At 39.6% G+C, this 23816-nt stretch overlaps 1 protein-coding gene and 1 pseudogene across 4 annotated transcripts in view; one reads left to right on the top strand and one right to left on the bottom strand.

Annotated features, from left to right (window-relative positions):
• CRYBG3 (crystallin beta-gamma domain containing 3) overlaps positions 1–23816 on the bottom strand; it is a 135784-nt gene that overhangs the window by 108727 nt on the left and 3241 nt on the right. For all 4 annotated transcript variants that reach the window (XM_049857906.1, XM_049857903.1, XM_049857904.1 and 1 more), the window contains exon 2: positions 5158–5224. In XM_049857906.1, coding sequence (XP_049713863.1) covers positions 5158–5224 — 67 coding nt within the window. The remainder of the gene's footprint in view (positions 1–5157; positions 5225–23816) is intronic.
• LOC126061403 (60S ribosomal protein L36a-like) lies at positions 1090–1395 on the top strand (annotated as a pseudogene).

Below are 23816 nucleotides of genomic sequence, written 5' to 3'. Positions count from 1 at the left end.
ATGTGATGCTAAAATTTTAAATCAAAATCACTCTTCATCTGCTTTATTCATAAAGAAATTTAGTTTACAGTGGATTGTCTGATTAATTCCATAATGACTACTAATATATATTTGCATCAATGATATTTTTCAATAAATGGATTTTACAACTAACGTTAAGGTATAAAATGAACTACTTAAACCTACTGCTAGAAGTAATTTTGCTTGAAAGTTGACATTACCTTCTTATCATGGAATTATTTTTCCATCAGAAAACAAGAACAGGCAGAATAAGTGGGCTATAAGCTATTTTGCCCTGCCTAAGCTGATCGAGGTTTAACGCTCAATGAAGCTGATCGAAGTTTAACGCAGAACAAAGTGATTCGCAGCTGTGGTGTTGTAACATACCAGTGTACCGTGATCAGTTCTGAGGTGTCACAAATAATTTGTTACTAAAATAAGGTTAAAAACTGAAGTTTCAGATTGATTCACTTTTTAAAAATTATCTAGAATGGAATCAAAGTTATATCTATGGTGCTACTTTCACTGGTTTTCACCTCAGTGTTGATAAAAGGATGTAGTTAAAAGTAGTGTACAAACTAAATGCCCTTAATCATAGTTCACCCATGAGAGTCATCCATCTTGTCTATCTCTGTCTCTCTCCGGTCTAAGTGGGAAAAGTCTGAGCTAAACAGCAGCAATGGGTCCCGACAGGAAAGAAAGGTTGTTGATGGGCCTTAGAGTAACGGCAATGGGGAGGGAGACAAAATGATAAAATCCCTCCCAGTTGTCAGTACTCCCATAGGCAGGTGGTACCTTTTTCTGGGATAGGAAATATAGGAGAAGAAAGTGAGGATAAAATACAGTGAGTTCAACTTTGAGTATGTCAAATCTCATACCCCGTGGCATCCAGGTAGAAAGGTCTATCAAAGAATTGGCTCTATCACCTTGAACCTCAAAAGAGAACATGTTGGGCCAGAGAAACATATGTGGGCTCTGTCATAAGCTAAGGTATGCACAGAAAAAAGATCAACCAGGACAAGTATATAGAACGAGAAGAGGACAAAAACATAGCCTGAAGCTTTTCGTGCTAACGGTGCTCCTGCGAACATGGCCAATGTTCCTAAACCCCACTGAACTTTCTCTAAGAAGTGCAGCAACTACCAACCCGACAAAGTGACACAGCTCAAGAAGGGCAAAGATTCTCTGTATGCAGAGTGGCATAGTGTCAAGTGGCACTATGACAGGAAGCAGAGAGGATATGGTGGGCAGACTAAAACTACAAAGAAGATTGTGTTGAGGCTTGAATGCACTGAGACCAACTGTAGATCTAAGAAAATACTGGCTATTATGAGATGAAAGCATTTTGAACTGGGAGGAGATAAGAATAGAAAGGGCCAAGTCATCCAGTTCTAAGCTTCATCTTTTGTTTTATTATAAGAAAAATAAAATCTTAAGGGAATGGTAAAAAAAATAATCTGGGGGAAGCCATTCCTTCCTGGCACAGTATAAGGGCTTTTCCAGTGAAAACACTGAGCCAGAATAATAAAGGCTTTTGATTCTCTGAAAGCTTTTGGAAACCCCTATAATGTTCTGGAGCCCTGGGAGTGCACTGGTTAAGACCTTGGTTAAGACTACTAACCAAAAGGTTGACAGTTCCTATTTACCAGCCACTCCAGGGAAACCCTATGGGACAGTTCTACTCTGTCGTATAGGGTCATTATGAGTTGGAACCAACTCAACAGCACATAACAACATAATGTTCTATTATCAATATCTGGCACCTGTTGAGGTATACAGAGTAAGCAAATTTTATCACTGATTTTGAGTAGAGGGAAACAAACATCTAGAGTATGGACATGACCTGCCATACTCAGTTTCCATTTTGATAAGGTACTCCATCATACCACAAAGTAAGTCCATTCCAGGCCTGTGATGGGTTGGAGGAAGCTGCTGCAAATCAAATAATACCTTGGAGTTCAACATCCAGTAACTCCAAGATATCCAGGACCCAGACAGACATGAGAAATACTGATAAGTGTAAGCACTGGCAGTCCCTTTGTTATCCAGATACCATAGTGATACACATAGCAATCTCCATTGCAAGGACACTGATATATAGAGTCATCTCTTTATTGAATTAGTCAAGAGGCAAGAATTTTAAATTCCAGCTAAAGTTCAATAAACTACAAAGCACCCATTAACAAGCAAGGTTGGCATATGCCTATGATGTTCCCAGACATCTAGGAAATCTAGGAATATTAGTCTAGTGCATATTTGTATCAATTATTTACAATTCATAACACTCATTTTTAATCTTATCATAAATAAATCAGTACTGCAAAGAAACACACTTTTTTTCTTGTTGGCACTGTTTATTAATTGACATGTAGAAACTGAAGAAAGCTTAGCAGTATAATCTCATTGGAAAAAAAAACGGTCCCTTTGCAAATACTGAGGAGCCCTGGTGGTGCAGTGGTTAAATGCTCGGCTACTAACCAAACGGTCAGCAGTTCAAACCCACAAGCTGCTCCGCAGGATAAAGATGTGACAGTCTGCTTCTGTAAAGACTTACAGCCTTGGAAACCCTATGCGGCAGTTCTACTTTGTTCTGTGGAATTGCTACAAGTCAGAATCGACTCAGGGCAATGGGTTTTCGTTTATGGATGCCTATATTAAGTATTATGCTATTTAGTAAGAAAAACAGATTACATTTATATGTCTGTTAATATTTTGATTTTGTGTAGATCTTCTTTCCTTATTGGTCCTTTTCAACTCGTTCTCATTCAGAGGTGAACGGTAGTCAAATTTAAATGCATTTAATTTTTTTCTTGGTTAGGGAAAAAACTAATTACTGAACTAATTTTGGACTTAACAAATGCTTTCTATTTGCACATAGTAGCAGTATTATGGCATCAATTTAATTTAGAGGTTTTCAAACTTCTTTTTCTCAAACACGGGAACAGTTTTTTCAATTATAACCATACTTGGAACCCTGTACATAAACAGATTAAAAGATGTAAGAACCCTTACCAAAGTTGTACCATTAGTCATGGGCACCAATTCTAAAATGAGACCAGGGTTATACTTTATATAAACCAGATGCCAAACTACTGAGAACACGCCTAATAATCATCAATTTCATTAGGTACGAGTTGGCCCATCTATAGACTATGGTTCAGATCTAAATTCATTTTAGTTCCTGATTCATTTCTGAAAATAGAGTTACAGCCACAACTCTTAATTTTTTAACAGAATTATTTTTGGTAAATGCGGTTTATGAATCAAACCATCCATTTCCATTAAGTCAATTCCAACTCATGGTGACACTACAGGACAGAGTAGAACTGCCTCAAAGGGTTTCAAAGCCTGCAAATCTTTATGGAAGTGGACTTCCATATCTTTCTCCCATAGGGACTGGTGAGTTTAAACCGCTGACCATGTGGTTAGCAGCCAAGTGCTTAACCACTGCACCACCAGGTCTCCTTAGTCCGTGAATCCCAAAAATATGGCTTATAAATTAAGTATCCAAATGGCAAGCACTAGGTGAACCGCACGAGAATTCTCTTGCCTCCTCTCACTAGCAGTGTGAGTTTTGTCAAGTGACTTAATCTCTCTGAGCTTCCCTTTCTTCAATTATAAAAAGGGAATATAAATTTTGATTAACACTGTAGGATGGACCATATACACTGATTTCTTCTCCTGAACAAACTACTAAATTTTTTTGTATGAAACTGACAGTAAAGGGATTTTTGTTTTAAGCTATAAATAAATAAGTACAAAGACAGAAAGAGAACATATTAGCAGATAAGAGGTTTCAGAAGAGGTCAGAAGGGGAAGGAAGAAGGAGGCATGGTGAATGAGCACAGGAAGTGTCTACCCAAGTGTCTGCAAAGGGAGATTCCGATCATAAAAGAAACAATTTACCCCACAGAAAACCTGGAAAAACTCAGAATTGGGAGATACCAGGTACCACACATATGGTAAACATGAGATATGGGATTAAAAGTAAAGACATATTTAAAAACTGAAAGAATGGAAGAAAGTCATAGAGCCATGCAGAGTGGTAAGCCAGGAGACCTGCTAACACTTGGCTGCAGAAGAGGAATATATGGGAAATGTTATAAAATCTGGCAGTGGGATGTAGTAGCCAAATATTAGAGGATAGGAAGGGAAGGGAAGCAAGGATGATCCTGTTTTTGTTTTTTTTTTTTTCTTTCAATAAAGTAAATATTGGCATTGTTTCCTATTATGGAGTAGGTAAGAACAAAGAATGAAAACAACTTTGTCTTTACTGTATCTAATGCACTTGGGCTTATATAGTTTTCAAAAATGTTAAAATAATGTCCATATCAGTCAGGGAGAATTCAGATGACTTTCTGGTCCTCCCAGTGACCCAGCTAATTTACTGTGAAATCCCTGGAAAGTAGAATCTTTTTCCTTGGCTGATGGTCACAAATCATGGAAAAAGAAAGTACGTAACTGGGACCAAACCTTGTGAATTCAAGAGAACTGCCAAGATATGACCACATACCTGGCCTCACATCACCAATAAACACAAAAGTCTGATTTCTAGAAAACCTCTAATGATAAAAGGAAATGATGCAAAGTTTAATGATTTTCCAGGATTTTCAACCACTCCTATCAATAATGGTCTCACTAGGTGTACAGCTTAGGCACTTTTCAGCCTCATCCTGTCAAAGCAAAAGGAAACCAGTTCATGTGTGAGCTGACCAAACATTCTATAACATAGCAGTGTCATGGAAGAACATGTTATTAACTTCTATTCCGCCAAAGCACTATTAGATGTCAGCAGCATTTCAGAAAACAGCATAAATCAAAGAACTTTCCAGGGAAAAGAGACCCAATTTATAGATTAGAAAACTAAGACACACAGAAGTTAAACGCCTTGGCTGATGGCCACAGAACTGGTTAGTGACAGTGCTGGGAGAAGATCACCACCCTCTAACTCCCTCCCTCAGTGCCCTCCTCTCTTGCCCTGCTCCCACAACACAGAAAGAATGCCCAACAGACTTGGGCTGGCTTCCCACATAAAGTAATGCTATGGTGCTCTTCTTGAAATGCAAAATGAGATCACTGACTCTAAAAGAGGAAGAATAAGCAGAAACTAAGTAAAACGTTTGCTTGATATAAAATAGTACTGATTAAAAACTATACCTTTACTGCTTCTGACGAATGTACATTTTCCTTTTTCTGACTCGTGCTCATGGGTTCATTTTCAACACTGAAAAATAAAAATTAGTTTATTTTGAAATTAAAAGAGCATTATGAAAATGATGTAGCTTCTGTGTTTAAACCAATAATTGAAAGGAACTTTATTTGCAAAGCTCAATGATTCGTATACAAAATGTTACAGTAAGAACACATTGGAGTGAACCTCTAAACTTGAAAAACATTTAAAAACACTCATACAGTATTTCTCAGTTCTGAGTTATGCTTTATACGTTCTCACGCTGACAATGAGCATCACAGTAACAATGCTCCTGAATGGAGGAGCGCCAGAGGACCACCGTCATAACCTGGGAAACTTGTTAGCGCTCTAAGGCTTTATTTTAAATTGTTTCTCCACAGCCTGGTCTTTTTTGAATGCCTATGCTGAGTGTTACTTGGAATAGAATACACATCTACTCAGCAAATTATAAACATACAGGGTCATCTAATGAATTCTAGAACGCTCAGAATAGATGTAGATTTTTAAATGTGTCCCAGATGGTACCTTAAAAAAATCCAATTTTCCAGACAGTCCCTTCTAATTGTCTTTTGTCTGGAATACCTTCACAGATGTCTTGTATGTCATAATCAATTTGCCTATTAACCCAAAAAAAGCCCAATGCCAAATGGTAAATGCAGTTTATGAATCAAACCACCCACTGCCACCAAGCCGATCCCAACTCAGAGCAACCTTATAGGACATGTTTGTTTTTAATACATGACTGGAACATAGGAACTTGCAAAAGGCAAAGGTAATCTGACTACAATTGAGAACAAGACCAGAGGTTAGTGGATACCAGATAATGAAGAACTGGCCCAATGTGTTATAGAATTTGATCTTTGCCCTATACTCAATGTCTTTAGAGCCTTCAGGCAGGAGACTGAGAGTGGGCAACACCAACAGAACTGGGGCGAATAATGGCGGAGAGTAAGAAAGGATGAGGTGTCACTAGCTGTGATCAGATGAAAAAAAAGTGATCAGATGAAGGACCCCTCAAAGCAGACAGGTTGGAAAGAGAGGACAGGACTTATGCTACTTAGACTTTCTATCTGTAAAATCCAGTGCTATTATATAGAGTATTCAGGGGAACAAATAGCCACGAAACAGGAACAGATGATAAACAAGATGCTGAACACCTGAAAAATACAGTGGATTACAATTTCATTAAATCCCACCCTCTAGGCAGGAATACCTGGACCAACAAGATACAGTCCTGCTCTCAAAAGTTTTACATGCCAAAAAAACTAAACCAAACTCACTGCCATCAAGTCAGTTCCGACTCAGTGACCCTGTAGGGCAGGGCAGAACTGCCCCATAGGTTTTCCAAGGAGCGACGTGGTGGATTCAAACTGCTGACCTTTTGGTTAGCAGCCACAGCTCTTAACCACTATGCCACCAGGGTTTCCATGCCAATAGGAAAAGCAAAAAAATTAACATGTGAGCTAAATGTTAAACACACAGAAAATCATATAAGGAAAACCAGGAGACAAAAGTAGAAAATAAAAAAAAATTTTCAGAATTGCAACCTTTATACATATACATATCTTAAGAATGTCTGAAATGGTTGCTATTTTAAAAAAGTGATTCTTATCTCTCTTTTTTTTTTTTTTTCCTATTTTACTAGCCTTATCTTTTGTTACAAGGTTGTTTATAGGTCAGCTTGATAGAGCTCAAATTAAAAAAAAAAAAGACTCATACAATAAAATTAGACCAATACCTCAAGCCCTGCACACACACCCCCACACACACTCTCTTTAGGTGAATTAAGGGTCTAAGTATGAATAAAACTTTTAAACTGTGATTTTAAATACATTTAATATGGAATAGATAGTGGCAATGGCTGCACGACACTGTGAACGTACTAAATGCGACTGAACTATACACTTTAAAATGGTTAAAATAGCAAATTTTATGTTAGGTGTATTTTACCACCAAAAAAAGAAAACAGATCACAAAACACATGTAAAAAGATCACGTACTACCAACGGGTATAATCAAGAATAACATACCTTGATGATTTTACAAATGTATCCTTTAACCACAATCTATTTTGAATGACCTGCCTAAAAATTATCTAACCATGCAACAGGCTTTTAGTTTTAGTCTCCTAGTTTTCTTGCTTCAAGATGCCTCAAGTTCTACTTTATTTAGAGTTTTTACAGGTCTCTCTGTAAGTATACTGCCTTAGTGAGACTGTAACTGAAAATGTAAAGTTCTTTTCCAAGACAAAAACTCTGCAGAAAATGCAGCCCTAGGTCTGAAGGATTAAGGTAGAACTGAATCTTTTACGTAGCTGTAATTACTTCCAAGTGCACAGTATAAACACATACACAACACACATGCCAGATAAACATAGCACTAACTCAGCACACAGGCAAGTAGTTCACATTGAGCCAACAGCTGAAGAATTTAAAGCAGAAACCACCAAAAGAAATATCACTTGGCACTTCTTATAACTTTCTGACACTTAAATCCTGTGTTTAACTTTCATGATGTTTACTGCTAAACCAAAATTTAAAAATATATTGTTTTAAAGCAAACTCAACACATTTTTTAATTTTTGTTTTGCTCTAAAAATCATTACTTTAATTAAAGCTTCCACCACTTCTCTTTAACGTTGCTAGAGTCTCTTCTTAACTGGTTGCTGGCATCTTCAGGATTGCTCTGCTTCAATCCACTCTTTACATGGCAGTCACTCTGATCATGTCACCCCCTGTTCAAAAATTCTTCAACAAATCTCTATCAGTTGATAGATAAAGTGAAGAGTCCCTGGCATAGATACAGAAAGTTATTCATGCCCTGTCCCCAGATACTCTCCAACACAAGCTCAATACACTCTTGTCACATAGAACCACTTCACATTCCTAGAATGTGCCAAGTTGATACGCTGGCAAACCACTTTTCTCTCCTGCCTGTCCTTCTTCCCCATCCTCACCAACTCTTAATGACAATTTACTTCTAGCTTCACCTGTATATTTTTTATGCTCCCACTCCACCCAGTAATACCTCTCAAACATGTAGTACTCTTTATGGTAACAGATGGCTGTCCATCTGCCCAACTAGAATATGATCTTATTAAATTCAGAAACTGTATCATTCATGCCTCAGAGCCTAACACTCTGTCTGACACCATGAAGGCACTCAAATACTATGTTAAATGAATTAAAAAAAAATCTGTATCTAACAAACTCTCATCTGTGCCTGCTTACTGTAATCAGAAAACAGTGTTCCACTAGAAACAATGTAATAATGCACACTAGTCCTTTTTCCTTGGTGCAGAATACTGAATATACTCTGAACTGGCAGAAGAATGAACAAATTTGTCTTAGAAGCAGCCAGAACGATCCTTAGAAGTGAGAATGGCTAGACTTCGTCTCACAAACTTTGGACATGTTATCAGGAGGGACCAGTCCCCGGAGAAGGGCATCATGCTTGGTAAAGTAGAGAGTTAGTGAAAAGAAGACCCTCAAAAAGATGGATTGACACAGTAGCTGCCACAATGAACTCGAACACAGCAACGACTGTGAGGATGGTGCAGGACCAGGCAGTGTTTCATTCTGTTGTACGTAGGGCCGCCATGAATTGGAACTGACTCAAGGGCACCTAACAACAATCTAACAGTCTTGTTTTCCTTAATGAAGTAGTACTTTTCATTAATGAAGTATAACTTCCTTGAAAGAATATACCAGCCACTCTTATTCCACACAATCTTTCCCTAAAGGCACAGAGAAGGGAGTGGAGGCTGGTGGAAGAACTTCAAGTCATCAACACGAACAAAGTCATTTTCAGTTGAGTTAAAAGCAAAAACAAACAAATACTAGAACACAGTAGATAATGATAATTGAGACAGTGGATACACAGATGTTTGCTTAGTAAATAAAAAAGAAAAAAAATTACAGAAAAGACTCAAAAGACTTGCAGTGGTACTTTCAGACTCTCAAACTTAAGGGAAAAACACTAACTGGACCTGTAAAAATTGAGATGGCATATGTTTTGTTATGGATGTTTTCACCACAATAAAATGTTTAAAAGATTTAAAACAAGAAGGAAAGTGAAACATGTTCAAATTCCAATGATCTCAAACCTTATGAACTACAAGAATGGGTTCCTATTCTCTCACAATTTAGCCCCCTTTGCGACCCTGGGATATTTCTATAGCATTATTTTTACAAAGCACACACTGCGCAGGGCAGGGGGTGGAGGGCAGGAATCACAGCACACGTAGGCACAAATAAAACTACCCTGCATCTCTACATAGTCTCATATTACTTAGCTAACAGAATTCTGGGAACTAATCTTTCAAAATACTTCAGTTGACATAACACAAAAGCTCCTAACTTTTTAAGCAACTTTCTTTAGACCCTAGCTGAAAACCAGGAACCCATCAAACAGCCACTCAGCATCTATTCACTTTGTGCCAGGCATAAAACGAAACAAACCTCTGGGTCTGAAAAGAGATGGTGCAAATTTAACGTTCTACAGTTCAAGTACAAATTTAACGTTCTACAGTTCAAGTAGTTCAAATAGAGGAGAGTCTCTAACCTGTCACTTTAGATATTTTATACTCTTTTTTTGACCAAATTCTAACAAGATTCCTTAACCCAGAGCAGATGAGAAGAAGAAAATGAGGCAAGAATTCACTCACTCACCCATCAATATGAACTGCATGCCTATTATGTGCCAGGCACTATTCTAGGTGCTAGGGTTTGCGCTATGAAGGAACCAGACAAGGTCCCTGCCTTCACAGAGCTTCCCTCGCTCCTTCAGAGCCCCTATTTTACGTGCATCAGAATCACCTGGGGGTCTGTGTTTACCAAACAGATTCCTGGGTCTGAGAATTCCACTTGGATTGGGGCCCAAGAATCCATATCTTCAACATCGATTCCCTCTTGCAGGTTGTTGTGATGTACGTTCTCCTCTGGCCACATTTTAATAAACAGTGATCTGAGGGCCTCTTTGTGTTACAGCTGAGACCAACAACTGGTATTTGCACAGGGAAGAGGATAATCTGATCAAAAGAGCTTCAATTTTTTAATGTTATTTAAATGTTTTAAGTTTTCATACTTAAAGGGTATTGTGCTGTCAAGTCAATTCCAACTCACAGCAACCCTATAAGACAGGGTAGAACTGCCTCATAGAGTTTCCTAGGTTGTATTCTTTACTGGTGCAGACTGCTGGGTCTTTTTTCCCCAAGGAGGCACAGGTGGGTTTGAAATGCTGACCTTTCAGTTAGGTATCAATTATTTAGAAGATTCACTGATGTGGAACACTACCCATTCCCCAACACTACTGCCCAACAGAGATCCTGAAGCCCAAGAGCTGTTGCCCTGATGAGCACATTAAAAAAATATATACACATACACACACACACAGAGAAAAGTCAAAGGACTCTACAAGAAAAGTACCTAAACTAACAGAACCATTCAGCAAAGTGGCAGGATACAAGATTAACATACAAGAATCAGTTGTATTCCTCTACATCAACAAAGTGAACTGTGAAATCAGGAAAACAATACCATTTACAATAGCCCCCCAAAAGATAAAATACTTAGGAATAAATCTAATCAGGAACGTAAAAGACTTATACAAAAAAAAAAAAAAAACTACAAAACACTACTGCAATAAACCAAAAGAGACCTACATAAATGGAAAAACATACCATAGTCTTAGATAGGAAGACTTAACATTGTGAAAATGTCAATATTACTCAAAGTGATATATAAATATAATGTAACCCTAATTCAAATCTCAACAGATTCTTCACTGAGATAGAAAAACTAATCACTAACTTCATATGGAAGGGAAAGAGGCCCTGAGTAACTAAAGCCTTATTAAAAAAGAACAAAGTACGAGGCCTCACGCTACCTGATCTCACCCACAGTAGTCAAAACAGCCTGGTACTAGTACAACAGATACATTGATCAATGGAAAAGAATTGAGAACCCATACCTAAATCCATCTACCTATGGAAGGCTGATCCTCAACAAAGGACCAAAGATTATCAAATAGGGAGGAGACAGTTTCTTCAACAAACTGTACTGGCAAAATTGAATATCTATCTGTAGAAAAATGAAACGGGATCCATACCTCACACTATACACAAAAACGAACTCAAAATGGATCAAAGACCTAAATATAAAACCTAAAATTATAAAGGTCATGGAAAAAAATTAGGGACAATGCTAGAGGCCCTAATATTGGCTTAAGTAGATTACCAAGCATAACCGCAAATGAACACACAGAAGAAAATGAACTAGCTAAATGGGACCTCTTAAAAATTAAATGCTTATGCTCAACAAAACACTTTTCCAAGACACTAAAAAGAGAACCTACAGAAGAGAAACAAAAATTTTTTTGGCTACGACATATTTGACAAGGGTTTAATCTCTAAAACTTACAAGAAACTTCAACACCTCAATAAAAAAAAGACAAATTATCCAATTAAAAAATGGGCAAAGGCCATGAACAGACACTTCACCAAAGACATTCAGGCTGCTAACATATGAAGAAATGTTCACGATCATTAGCAATTAAACCAAAAACCCAAACCCGCTGCTGTCGAGTCAATTCTGACTCATAATCAAAATTACAATGAGATACCATTTCACCCTGATGTTACTGGCACTAATTTAAAAAGCAGAAAACAACAAATGTTGGCCAGGATGTGGAGAGATTGGAACTCTTATTTACTGCTGATAGAATGTAAAACGGTACAACCACGATGGAAAATGGTATGGCACTTCCTCAAAATGCTAGAACTAGAAATACCATATGATCCAGCAATCCCATTCCTAGTATATACCCTAAAAAAACAAGTGCTGTGACACGAATAGACGTATGCACACCCATGTTCATTGCAGCATTATTCACAACAGCAAAAAGGAAGAAGCAATCTAAGTGCCCATCAACAGATGAATGGATTACCAAACGGTGGTACATACACGATAGAATACTGCGCAATGATAAAGACCAATGATGAATCAGCAAAACATCTCACAACATGGATGAATCTGGAGGGCCTTATGCTAGGTGAAATAAGTCAATCACAAAAAGACACACTGTATGAGACCACTTTTATAAAGTAACAACAAAAGGTTTACATAAAAGAAAAAAAAAAAGGCTCTTTGACGGTTACTAGTGATGGGATGGGAAGGCAGGGAAAAGTACCAGGCAGTAGACGCAAGTTAATATCGGTGAAGGGAAAGGCAATACACAATATGGGAGAAGTCAGCACAACATGACCAAGGCAAGAGAGGAAACTGGGAGGAACACAGGAATAAAGGACAACTGTGGTAACTACTACAGCATAGATAATCCTGCAACAACACAATCAACAAAAAAAAAATCTACAAAGAGACAGACAGGTATGCCAAGAAGTGAGGGAGGGGTAAAGGAAGACACCATTGGCAGATACAGATTCTGAGGTGGAAATTTCTAAATACATGACTGTAGGTGTTCCACATATGTTAATATAGACAATAGAGCACACAAGTGGCACAGTTGGGGACACCTCTTAGACATAACTAAACACCTCACAGGATGAGGTTCCCAGGCTCGAAGGCAAAGAACTATAGACTCTGGGGACATCAACATCAACTGACACAACACAGCTCTTAAAGACAATGTCTACATTCTTCTTTGGTGAGTAATGTCTGGGGTCTTCAAAGATTGCAGGCAGCCATCTAAGATACAACTATTGGTCTCTTCTAGTCCAGAGCAAAGGTGACAGAAAAATACTAAAGACCCAAGGGAGCAATTAGCCAAAGGCCTAATGGACCATATGAATCACAGCCTACACAACCCCTAGACCAGAAGAACTAGATAGTGCCCAGCCACCACTACCAACCACTCTGGCTCGGATTACAATAGAGGGTCCCAGACAGAGTGGGAGAAAAATATATAACAAATGACCAAATTCACAAAAAAGATCAGATTTACTGGTCTGACAGAGACTGGAGGAACCCCCGAGACTATGGCCCCCAGACACCCTTCTTTCTAACTCATACTTGAAGCTACTCCCAAAGCTCGGCTTTCAGCCAAAGATTAGGCAGGGCTATAAGACAAACAATAGCACATGTGAGAAACATGCCTCTCAGATCAATCAAGTATTCGAGATCAAATGGGCAACACCTACCCAGGAACAAAGACTAGAAGGCAGGAGGGGACAGGAAAACTGGACAAATGGACACAGTGAACCAGGGGTGGAAAGGGGGAGAGGGCTGACACAATGCAGGATTACAGCTAATGCCATGATGAAATAATTCGTGTAGAGATTTTTGAATGAGAAACTAATTTGCTCCATAAACTTGCACCTAAATCACAATTAAAAAAAACAAAAAATAAAAAACCGTTGCCATTGAGTCAATTCCAACTCATAGCAACCCTGTGTGTTACAAAGTAGAACTGCTCCATAGGGTTTTCTTGGCTGTAATTTTTTACAGAATTAGCTCGCCAGGCATTTCTTCCACGGCACCGCTACATGAGTTTGAACTGTTAACCTTTTAGGTTAGTACCCACTGCCATCGAGTCAATTTCGGCTCCTGGCGACCTTATAAGACTGAGGAGAACTGCCCCATAGGGTTTCTAAGGAGTGGCTGGTGGATTCGAACTGCCAACCTTTTGGTTAGCAGCCATAGCTCTTAACCACTAAGCTACCAGGGCTCCTATACCACCAGGGTTAGTTGAGCTCAACCCACTTGCGCCACCCAGGGATCATAGTGGGAGAAGTCCCAAGTATAGAGTGGGACAAGAAAACAAATCCCCTTCTTTCAGACCACACAGCGGATGGAAGGACAAGGATGCTGCTGGGCCTCTCCCTGAGTCAGGTCCTTATGTGGTAAGAATGCAACTTCCTCGGTGGTCAGCAGACAGACACACAGGAACAGTGGTATATTCTCACAGGAGGGGGTGGAAACACAGTGAGAGAGAGTCAAGCTCTCCACTCTCTCCCTCCTGTCACACACCTCTCCGGTACCTCCTCCCACATCATTACTGTGGTCGCACCAGACAAACCTGGAAATGTTAAACAACTGAATCCAACCTCCAGAACTGTCTCCAGAGGCTTGTCCACTTCTTTATGCACATGGAGTCTATGATTTCTTGCCATTTCCACAGAGAAGGTGACACTTGTTGCTGATAATATCACTGGCAATAATTCTGAGCATCCCCAAACAGAGGATTAACTTAATATAAGGTCTGTCATCACAATTCAACAAATTTTGGATGTTTTAGAAGTTTTCATCTGGTGACTGCATCCCTTAATTTTTTTTCACAACACATATACCTTAAAATACCTTTCCATAAATTATCTACTCGAATTTGCCTTCATAACACTGACTGGAAGCCTAAAATAGATTACAAGGACTGTCTTGATTATTTTTCTAACATTTAAAGGATAGTTTTTAAGAGAATTTAGGGTCAGAATGTTATTAACCCTACAACAGTCAGTCCCCAATTTGAGAATGCTCTTACATCTAAACAGCCTCCAGAGTTTACTGTCCCTGGGGACTTTCCACCATTTCCAGGGTCCTCTCCTGAGGGTTTCCCTTCTCTGCTTCCTCTCCAGCCCACTCAGTCTGATGCTGCCTGAGATTATCTTCCCGCTCTAGAGTTTCATTCCCATGGCACAAGATGTGGTCTACAGAAGAGGAAACAGCAATATGGTTGAGGACAGGGAAAAGAGAATCAGGGCAAATCTCTCTCTCCTTTCCTCTTCCCCACTGACATACTGGGCTGCTGCCAGCAGCCTGGCCCACAAGGCAGCGCTTCACTCTCCAGGGTAGCCTCACTGGCCTTTCCTTCTTGTGTAACCTGCCCTGTCTCTCCTCATCTCAGAGCCCACCTGGCCCAACTTCTGCGATGAAACACTGAGAGTGGCCAGAATCTGGTCCCCGGAATGTTCTCAAATCATACTGAGTCCTCCGTGTACGACTTTCCCATGGAATATTAAATGAGAAAATGAGAAGAGGGACAAGAAGGGGTCTTTTACCTATCAACTCCTTTTCCTGCTGTCATTAGTAGCAAAATGCTTTACAAGAGTGGAAAATGGACATGTCTGCTTCAGGAGACAGCACCTTCAGGACAAGACACCTGAATCACAACACATCTTTCTGGACCTGATTTTACAAATAAGTAAAATGAAAAGGTCAGACCAGCTGATATGAGGATCTCTGCCGGATCTAAAATTCCATGTTGCTATGATTCCCCTACAAGAGAGTTAGTGGAAAAATGGAAGAGGGAGATCAATCCCAAGGATTTTGTGGTAAAGGAGGAGAAAGACTATGGCCAAGGAATCAATTCAGAATCTAAATTAATACCAGGGCATTATAAAAAAGAGGCAGAAACTTCCACTGTGCCTTATTTCTAAGTTACTGAAGCCACCGCCAAGCCTGTCTTCTATCCCCTTAGACTGGACTCTCAGCCCTCACTTACATCTTTAAACACAGGCTTGTGAGCTCTCTATACTAGACTGGGGACTTTTTCTTACAGAAACACTGCTTCACATGACAAGTCCCATCTTTGTTCAATACTATAATGCAGGTACATTATGGATGAACCAGACTTTTGAGCACTGGCCTGGGGCCGCATCAAGCATGAGCAACCCTGCTTCTATGAGGATAAAGACTGAGTTTCACACCAACGATGTACAAACAACCATCTGGAAAACTGTCCGTCCACAGGCGGTGGCTGCCAGGAACTGAGTGGCACTTGTATTTTTTTAATGACCATTAACAGAATTTAAAACAGGTGGTTATGTCACTATTTCTGGGCTTCAAATTAAAAGGTAACTAAAAGCTGCAATTTCAAGGCAGTCAAACAGCATGTATTTTAGCTCAAACATCTGGCATGTTTACTATATCAAAACTCTTTGGAGGAAAATCGAGAGAAGGGAGAAAAAGTAACAGACGTGATTATAGGCTTGGATGCCTTGCAATTTTAGACTCTTCTGACACTGCTTTTCCCCATTATGTCAATGCTCTCCCATAATTTATGTATCTACCTGGAGGCTTCTTTACTTCCTGTTCCTCATGTCACGCCCCTAAAACAACATCCATAATTACAGTTCAACCATAGGCTAGAGTGAGAACTTCAGTATGTCTGAAGCAAAGCTGTGTATCCACCATATTCATGTACTGCTCTGTTCCCCCCAAATCCTCCATCCCATACCCTTTAGATTCTGAATGATTGTCTCAACTCACAAAAATTAATAACCCTACCTCTTTTGCTGTGATATGAACTCAGAACAGTATTTTAGCTGACTTCTAAAATGGGGCACTCATTCATGTCTCCTTCAACAAACTGTACTGAGGGAAAGGTCTGTACAGCCAAGGACAGTTAGGACTGTCCTCCCAGAGCTCCCAGAGCCAGGCCAAGCCTGACCTCACCTCCAACCTCCAACACAAACCCTTCCTTCTCTGTGAAGTTTTCCAGATATTAATGAACAGACACACACATATAAGCAAGCCCATGCCCAAGAGAGCCTTTCAAAAAGTAGATCTCATCATCTCAAGTCCTCACCACGGCCCACCAGGTCCTACCCCATCTGAGCCCTGGCTCCCTTTCCTGTGTCACTGACACCCACTCTCCCCTCCTTTCTGCCCACACTGGCATCTGCGCCAACATGATGCTGCCAAACCCAAAAACCCACTGTTGTCAATTACGACTCAAGCAACCCATTTAAAAAAAAAAAAAAAAAAAAAAACCCATTGCTGTTGATTCCAACTCATTGCAACCCTACAGGACAGAGTAGAACTAGATCCGTGGGGTTTCCAAAGAGTGGCTGGTGGATTCGAACTGCTGGCCTTTTGGTTATCAGCCTTAGCTCTTAAGCACTATGCCACCAAGGTTTCCAAGCAACATAAAGGACAGAGTAGAACTGCCCCTTAGGGTTTCCTAGGCTGTAACGTTTACAGAAGCAGACTGTCACATCCTTCTCCCACAGAGCGACTGATGGGCTCAAACCACCAACCTTTCAGTTAGCAGCAGAGCGCTTAACCACTGTGCCACCAAGGCTCCTTATATCCTGCCCCAGGATCTTGGAATTACTGTTCCCTCTATCTGGAAGATTCTTTGTCAGATTTGTTCGTGTCTCACTCTGAAATATAATCCAAATCTTTGCTCAAATGCTACCCAACAAAGAGGCCTTTCATGATAACCCTCCCAATCCCATCCCAGTGCCGTTGAGTTGATTCCGACTCATAACGACCCTATGGGACAGAGTAGAACTGCCCCACAGAGCTTCCAAGGAGCGTCTGGCGGATTCGAAGTGCCGACCCTTTGGTTAGCAGCTGTAGCATGATAACCGTATCTCCAATAAAACCTCCTTACCCCAGACTCACCACTTCATCATGCTCCATCCCCTCATCGTGCTTTAATTTTAATTCAATGAGCTTTATACATTAATTTATTTTCTGCCTCCCATTAGAATACAAGTCCCCTGTAAGCAGAGATACATTTAGACGTTCAAACCAGATTCTGAAAAGTGAAAACGTAACTGAGATCTTTGTAAGGATTAAGTTTAAAATTATGATATGACTTGTATAAATATATTCATTATTGTAGAAAATATTAAAACACTATTGTTAAGTGAAAAAATTCAAGTTTCAAAACCCTGAAGAGAGTTTTTATATTTACAAACACATTTATACATGTAGGTATACATCTAGGAAATGATGTGGAAAAATGGTACTTGTCTCTGGTAGGGTGTTACGAGTGTGGTTTTTTCTTTTTTGATTTTTTTTAATAACTTCATACTTTTTCTGCAAAAGGGTATACTACTCATAAGAAGATTTAAAAAAAAAAGTATTATAGTTGATCAAAAAGCAAATAAATTAGTGAAAAAATGACAAGCAATGAATTTAAAATAGCCAAAGAACAAAATACAAATACTACCAATACTGTATAACAGCAGTTTCTTTGTCTCATAATATATACAACATTGCTGAACAAGATCCTTGTCTGCCCACTTGGAACAATGAAACAATCAGAATTATTACAGCTCACATTTTTGTCTTTGCCTAATACAGCACAAGGCCACCCTTCTAACCAGGTTATGCTCCTTGGTGCTCAAGCAAGACAATGAAAGGCAGAAAGCTGGCATCTCATCTAACCTGTCCCCAATTATTAAAACACGGAATTGAGAAGATTTCATTCCTTGTCGTAAGAAGCATGGAATTAAGGTTAGTTACAAAAAATGATGATCTACCACTGAGGTAGTATCCACTGTTTGAAGAAGCTTTAATTCAGACTAAGCAAAAACTTCTCGTGTGTATCTCCTAGAAATGACAAGAAACTAGCATTTATGAGAGCACACGGGTGTCATTTACGGCTCTGTCATATGCATTGCTGTCACAGGAGACATACACAGGGTATGCTCCTTTAAAGGCCTGTGTTGTACAAATAAAACCAAAGTTGCATTTTATAAATATGTTGGGGACTATTTTATAATTCTACATACCATAAGCTATACTTTTGTTCCAACATCTTATTTTCAATTAGCACTTTAAGTATATTTGATTTTACAAGTATGCTGGAAACCTCTGATTTAAAATGCTTTAGCAATTATTTCCCAACAGTCACTGCTGAGAAGTTCAATTTTGTCCTCAAATAATAAAAAGTTTGGCAACAATCGTGTGCAAAGATTTTCTAGCTACTTCTAGCAAACCAGAATAGATGAACACATGTTTAACTCTGTTCTATCCAAAAGCCCTTCCAAAATGACAGTAAAGCGATAAATAAAAGGAAGTAAGCTAACAGGTAACAAGAGGAGGGGCGACAGCATTCAATAGATGTCAACAAATTTTTGAAGGAGAAAAGCAGGCATAGGAATGACTCAGAATATTAAGACTGCAAAGTAAGTGGATGCAGACGAGGAAACTCTTTTCAGTTTGTCCCAGTACAACTCCAGAAACATCTCAGAACTTGGAGGCTCATGGTAGGGGATGAGACACAAGGCTGAAAATGGGGACCAGACGAAAAGCTGTTAACCCTGTCCCTGAACTGCACCCCCAACTTAAGAGACATTTGGCAGAAGACTGGTAGAAAACTAGACTACTAAACTAAATCAGAGGGGCTCCATGCTCAGGAATACCAAGAATAGTAGAGACATAGGCACAGACCAAAAACAGGGAGCTTGAGCAAAAGTCTTTTCTAAATAGACATAAATCTTACAAACGAAAAGCCCATCAAATGCCCACAACATGAATGGGGAAAAAAAAAAAAAGAGTATGTAAGGTTTGTGCTGTTAATTTGTAGAACCTGGATTAAAAAGAGGAGAACCCAGGGCGAGGGGGGATGCTAAAAATACAGAGACAAAAAAAGAATCACATAAAAAAGACCCAGAAATCAGATTGGCATCAGAATTCTCAACAGAAACAATTTTAAAGACAAAGATAATGGAGAAATGTCTTCGGAAGTCTGAGAATAGATCATTTCTATCTTATAATTTTATATCTAATTATCACTCACGAGAGTAGAAAGAGTGTCTTCAGAAATGCAAAGACAAAAAAAAAAAAAAAAACAACCTTACACGCACCCTTTCTTACAAAGCTACTAGGAGGAATCCTCCCTTGTTTTGTTGGAGGATACACTCCAACAAAACAAGGGAGGATTTAGTCAAGAAAGGGGAAGACAAGAGATTCAAAAATAAGAGCTCTAACACACGGTTCAGCAGAAGAGACCAATGCAACAAACTCAGGAACTACTAAACTAAATCACAGGATGATACACACACCAAAAGAAGGGTCTTAGAGGGCTCATGGGTGAACTGAGAGATATGATTTACTGGTGTGGCAAAAACACACTGAAAGGGGCTTTATAAATGTGTTTGAGCATCTCAGAAGAAGTTGCAACAAAAAAATGAAAAACAAGACAATTAAAATTCAGGAAAAATGAAAGATTATACAAAGAAAAATATAATTGTAGAACAGGATTTGGCTTAGCAGAAAATGGTATTTACATAGTCTTAAAAATCTAAACACTGATTTTTTATTTAACCCCAAAAGTGTTAACAATTATTTTGTACAGACACGTGAAGGGCGGTGGGAAAAGGCATAAAACAGTTAAATTCTCATCTACCATACAGAAGAGCCAATACATTTTATCTAAAGCTTATAAATCCAGAAAGAACAATCAAGTATTATTTACACAGATGGACAGAAATACCAGAACAGCTTAAAGGAGTTTAAACCAGCTTTTTTTTAAGAAGGCCTTAAGGGTAGGCCCACACCTGTCAAAAGCTCCCAGAGCTCCTTGCATATTACCCTAGCACTCATTTTGAGAAGAGAAGACAGACTTGTGCTGTGCCAGGCCTGAGTTCCCCAAAAAGCTGCATGAGTGTCTTGAGGCAGAAATCATTCTGGGTCTTGTTTACTACTGGATTCCCGTGCCTAACAGAGTGCCTGGCACGAGTTAACTAATTCTTGTTAAAACAGAGGTGAAGTTTTCAAATCAAATCACCAAGATGTTAGGATCACATGGAGGAATTAACCACTGTATTCCCTTATGTGGTATTTCCAGTAAGCCACAAAAATGGCTCATGTATAGGGTTGCTATGAGTCAGAATCAACTCAATGGCAACGGGCTTTTCTTCAATGTCTCGGGGGGGAAAAAACACTTATCTACCTCCCTCGTTAGTTTATGAACCGTGAGGGCAGACTTTTTATGAACTCTTTGAAGACATTTTGGTTATTCATTCATCTTCATGTCCCCATTGCTTAGCACCATACTTGACACATAGCAGCCACTCAAATTTATGGAATAAACAGATGAAAATAAACATGAGTTCTTTAAACTTTATTTCATGCTGATACTCTCTCCTCAACATATAACCTGGCTTATTTTCCTTGGTTTACATTTACTTCAAGCTATGTTTTCTTGCTACTATAGTGGTATCGAGCATTTCTGGTATAGTTGGGCTTCAGTATATTTCATCAGAACTCCGGGCAGAAAATGAAATATTTTGTCTTAAGGGAATATTATTTTCCTCTTAGTTTATAAAATTTGCTGTTGTGCTTTTGATATATTTTCCACTGTACTGAAAAAAAGAAGCTGAAAATGTTATCATTGCTTCAATAAAGTTAAGTTGTGATTGCATCAATCTCACGCAGGCCAATCTGTGGCACACTTGCAACTCTACCACATTCAGGGTGTAACTGAGTTAGTTTTTGAGGAATGCCCTCATCAAGAAACAGAATCTCCCCATTAGCCATCTGGCAGATCCCTGTTAAGCCCAAGAGGCAGAAATCTCACTTGAAAAAAGTAGGGCAGTGGCACCCTAAAACAATCTATATTTCTGTTCCTCTGCCAAGAGTATGTTCTATGCCTTGAGTTAATCTCGGGAGCCTGAAATACTCAGAAAATAACACTAAGGACTTATGGAATTCACTAGCCAACTTGAGTACCACAGGTATGAACTGCTGACGAGGTCCTTCAGCACCGCATGGGTATCTCTGATGCAACTAAACTAGCTTTCAATTATTTTCTATATTACCTTCAAATCAATGGAAATACAATCACCATAAAAGTTCAGAGAACAAAGTTCTCTGGTGTTGTGGTCAACAGCAGCGCTCTAACCTGAAGGCTGACAGCTCTCATGCTGGTCATCAGGGACACTGCTGTCTCTACCCATTCAACATCCTCAGTCATGGAGACAAGCAAAACCATTCCTCCCCTCCCCGCATGTTTAATTGCCCATTTTGGGAATCGAAGAGTACTGTCCCTAGCTGAAAACCACAAATAGGTGCTCTAATGCTCCAATTAACAAGCACAGATTAACTCTCCACCTGAGGTAGGTGCTGGGGACGCCAAGACCAACAACACAGGCCCTCTGCCTTGGGTCGAAAAATCCTCTCTTATCTTCTACGGATGACACTATGTCAGGCCACTCAAAGAATATACCTGAAATGGGCTACACCGTCACCCACTCTGGAACAAAGTGAGGAAAAGTTCCAATTAACTTACATTTTCAAATGTGTTTTGAAGGAGCATAATTCAGAAGCATGCTGGGCTAGAAGGTGTGAAAAAAGAACCAGAGCTTTCTAGTCAGAGGGACCAGGTTCAAACCTGCTCCTTGCCTGACTTGGGGTAAATCACTCTTCAGCATAAATGGTACCATTCTCCCTCCTGCCCACCTATGTGGATGTGTTTTGGGTTATCTCAATGACTGGAGGATGCTACCGGCAATTAGCGGGCAAGGTCACAGATGCCAAATGTCTTACAAAGGACAGGAGGGTCCAGCTCAAACCAAAATGCCAATAGCGTCTGCCACCAAGAACTCTCTCTCCCTCAGCTTCATCCACTGTCAGGATGGTGATAAACCCACTTTCCAGACCGAGTATGAAGTTTAAACGAGATGCTGCAATTGAAAAGTCCCTGGCCCAGGACTAAGCACACAGTCAGCCCTTGATAAACGCGGTTCCTCCTTACTAACTCCCTCCCCAGTTACAAACATTGCATGGGATTCATTCATCATGGTGTATGATATAGCAAGGAAACAAAGGTTGAGCAATCATTTTCTCAAAATGGACAAAACTAGAAGGTAGGTATTATCCAAGCTTTCACATTTCAGCAATATCTGTTTAGCAGGCTTTTGCAAGCTTTCTCTAAACTTTAAATTGAGAGCCAAACACTCTCTAGAGACCTTTACAACATAGTTCTGACCCTTCTCACTGCCTCTCTTAATCTGTCCCAGAATTTATACAGCTTCTGACAGATTATAAATGCCTGCAGGCCTTTACTCAGTTCAGAATGCCTGTTCCCCATCTATTTTCCTTGCTAAGTTCTGTGCCTGTAGAAATACCATCTACTACTTGAAGGCCCCTGAAAACCATGTCCACTACGAAGCCTTCCCTGCTCTCCCCAACTACTAATGATTCTGTTCCTTGTGTGCTCATAAAAAAAATAATTTTTTTTTTTTTTAAATTAGGCTTAACACTGCAGCAGTGATTCTCATACCAAGACCCACACACCTCTGGGAGTTTCCCGACTTCCCTTTGAAAAGGTCAACTGCAGTTTTCATTTCCTATATAATCTAAAATAAATTAATATAAGCACTTCCTGGATCTGGCCAACCACCCAACCTATAAGTTTCTGTTGTTGTTCGTCGTCCTCAAGTGGATTATGACTCATAGTGACCCCATGTGTGCAGAGTAGAACTGTTCCTTAGGGTTTTCAAGGCTGTGACTTTTCAAAGCAGATTGCCAGGCATATCTTTGGAGGCACCTCTGGGTGGGTTCCAATTGCCAACCTCTTAGCTAGCCTAGAGCTTAACTGAGTCAATTCCGACTCACAGGAACCCTATAGGACAGAGCAGAACTGCCCCACTGTGTTTCCAAGGAGCAGCTGGTGGATTCGAACTGTCGATCTTTTGGTTAGCAGCTTGAGCTCTTAACCACTGCTCCACCAGGGCTCCTATAAGTATTCCCATATATACCATGCTAACGGACCTTCTTTAATTGCCAACACTTAACAAGAACACCAGCAAACTCAGTATATAAATGACGGGTTCACACCAAGTGAAGTCCAAATAACTCAGAGCATACCATAAAAACAAACGCATTCCTTTGGTTCAAATAGAGAAACGCTGGAAGACCCAAACCATGGCATA

The sequence above is a fragment of the Elephas maximus genome, chromosome 18 (assembly GCF_024166365.1).
Source record: "Elephas maximus indicus isolate mEleMax1 chromosome 18, mEleMax1 primary haplotype, whole genome shotgun sequence".
Classification (NCBI taxonomy): Eukaryota; Metazoa; Chordata; class Mammalia; order Proboscidea; family Elephantidae; genus Elephas; species Elephas maximus.
Note: the sequence above shows the minus strand (reverse complement) of the source record. Positions and strands in the feature narration are given on the sequence as shown.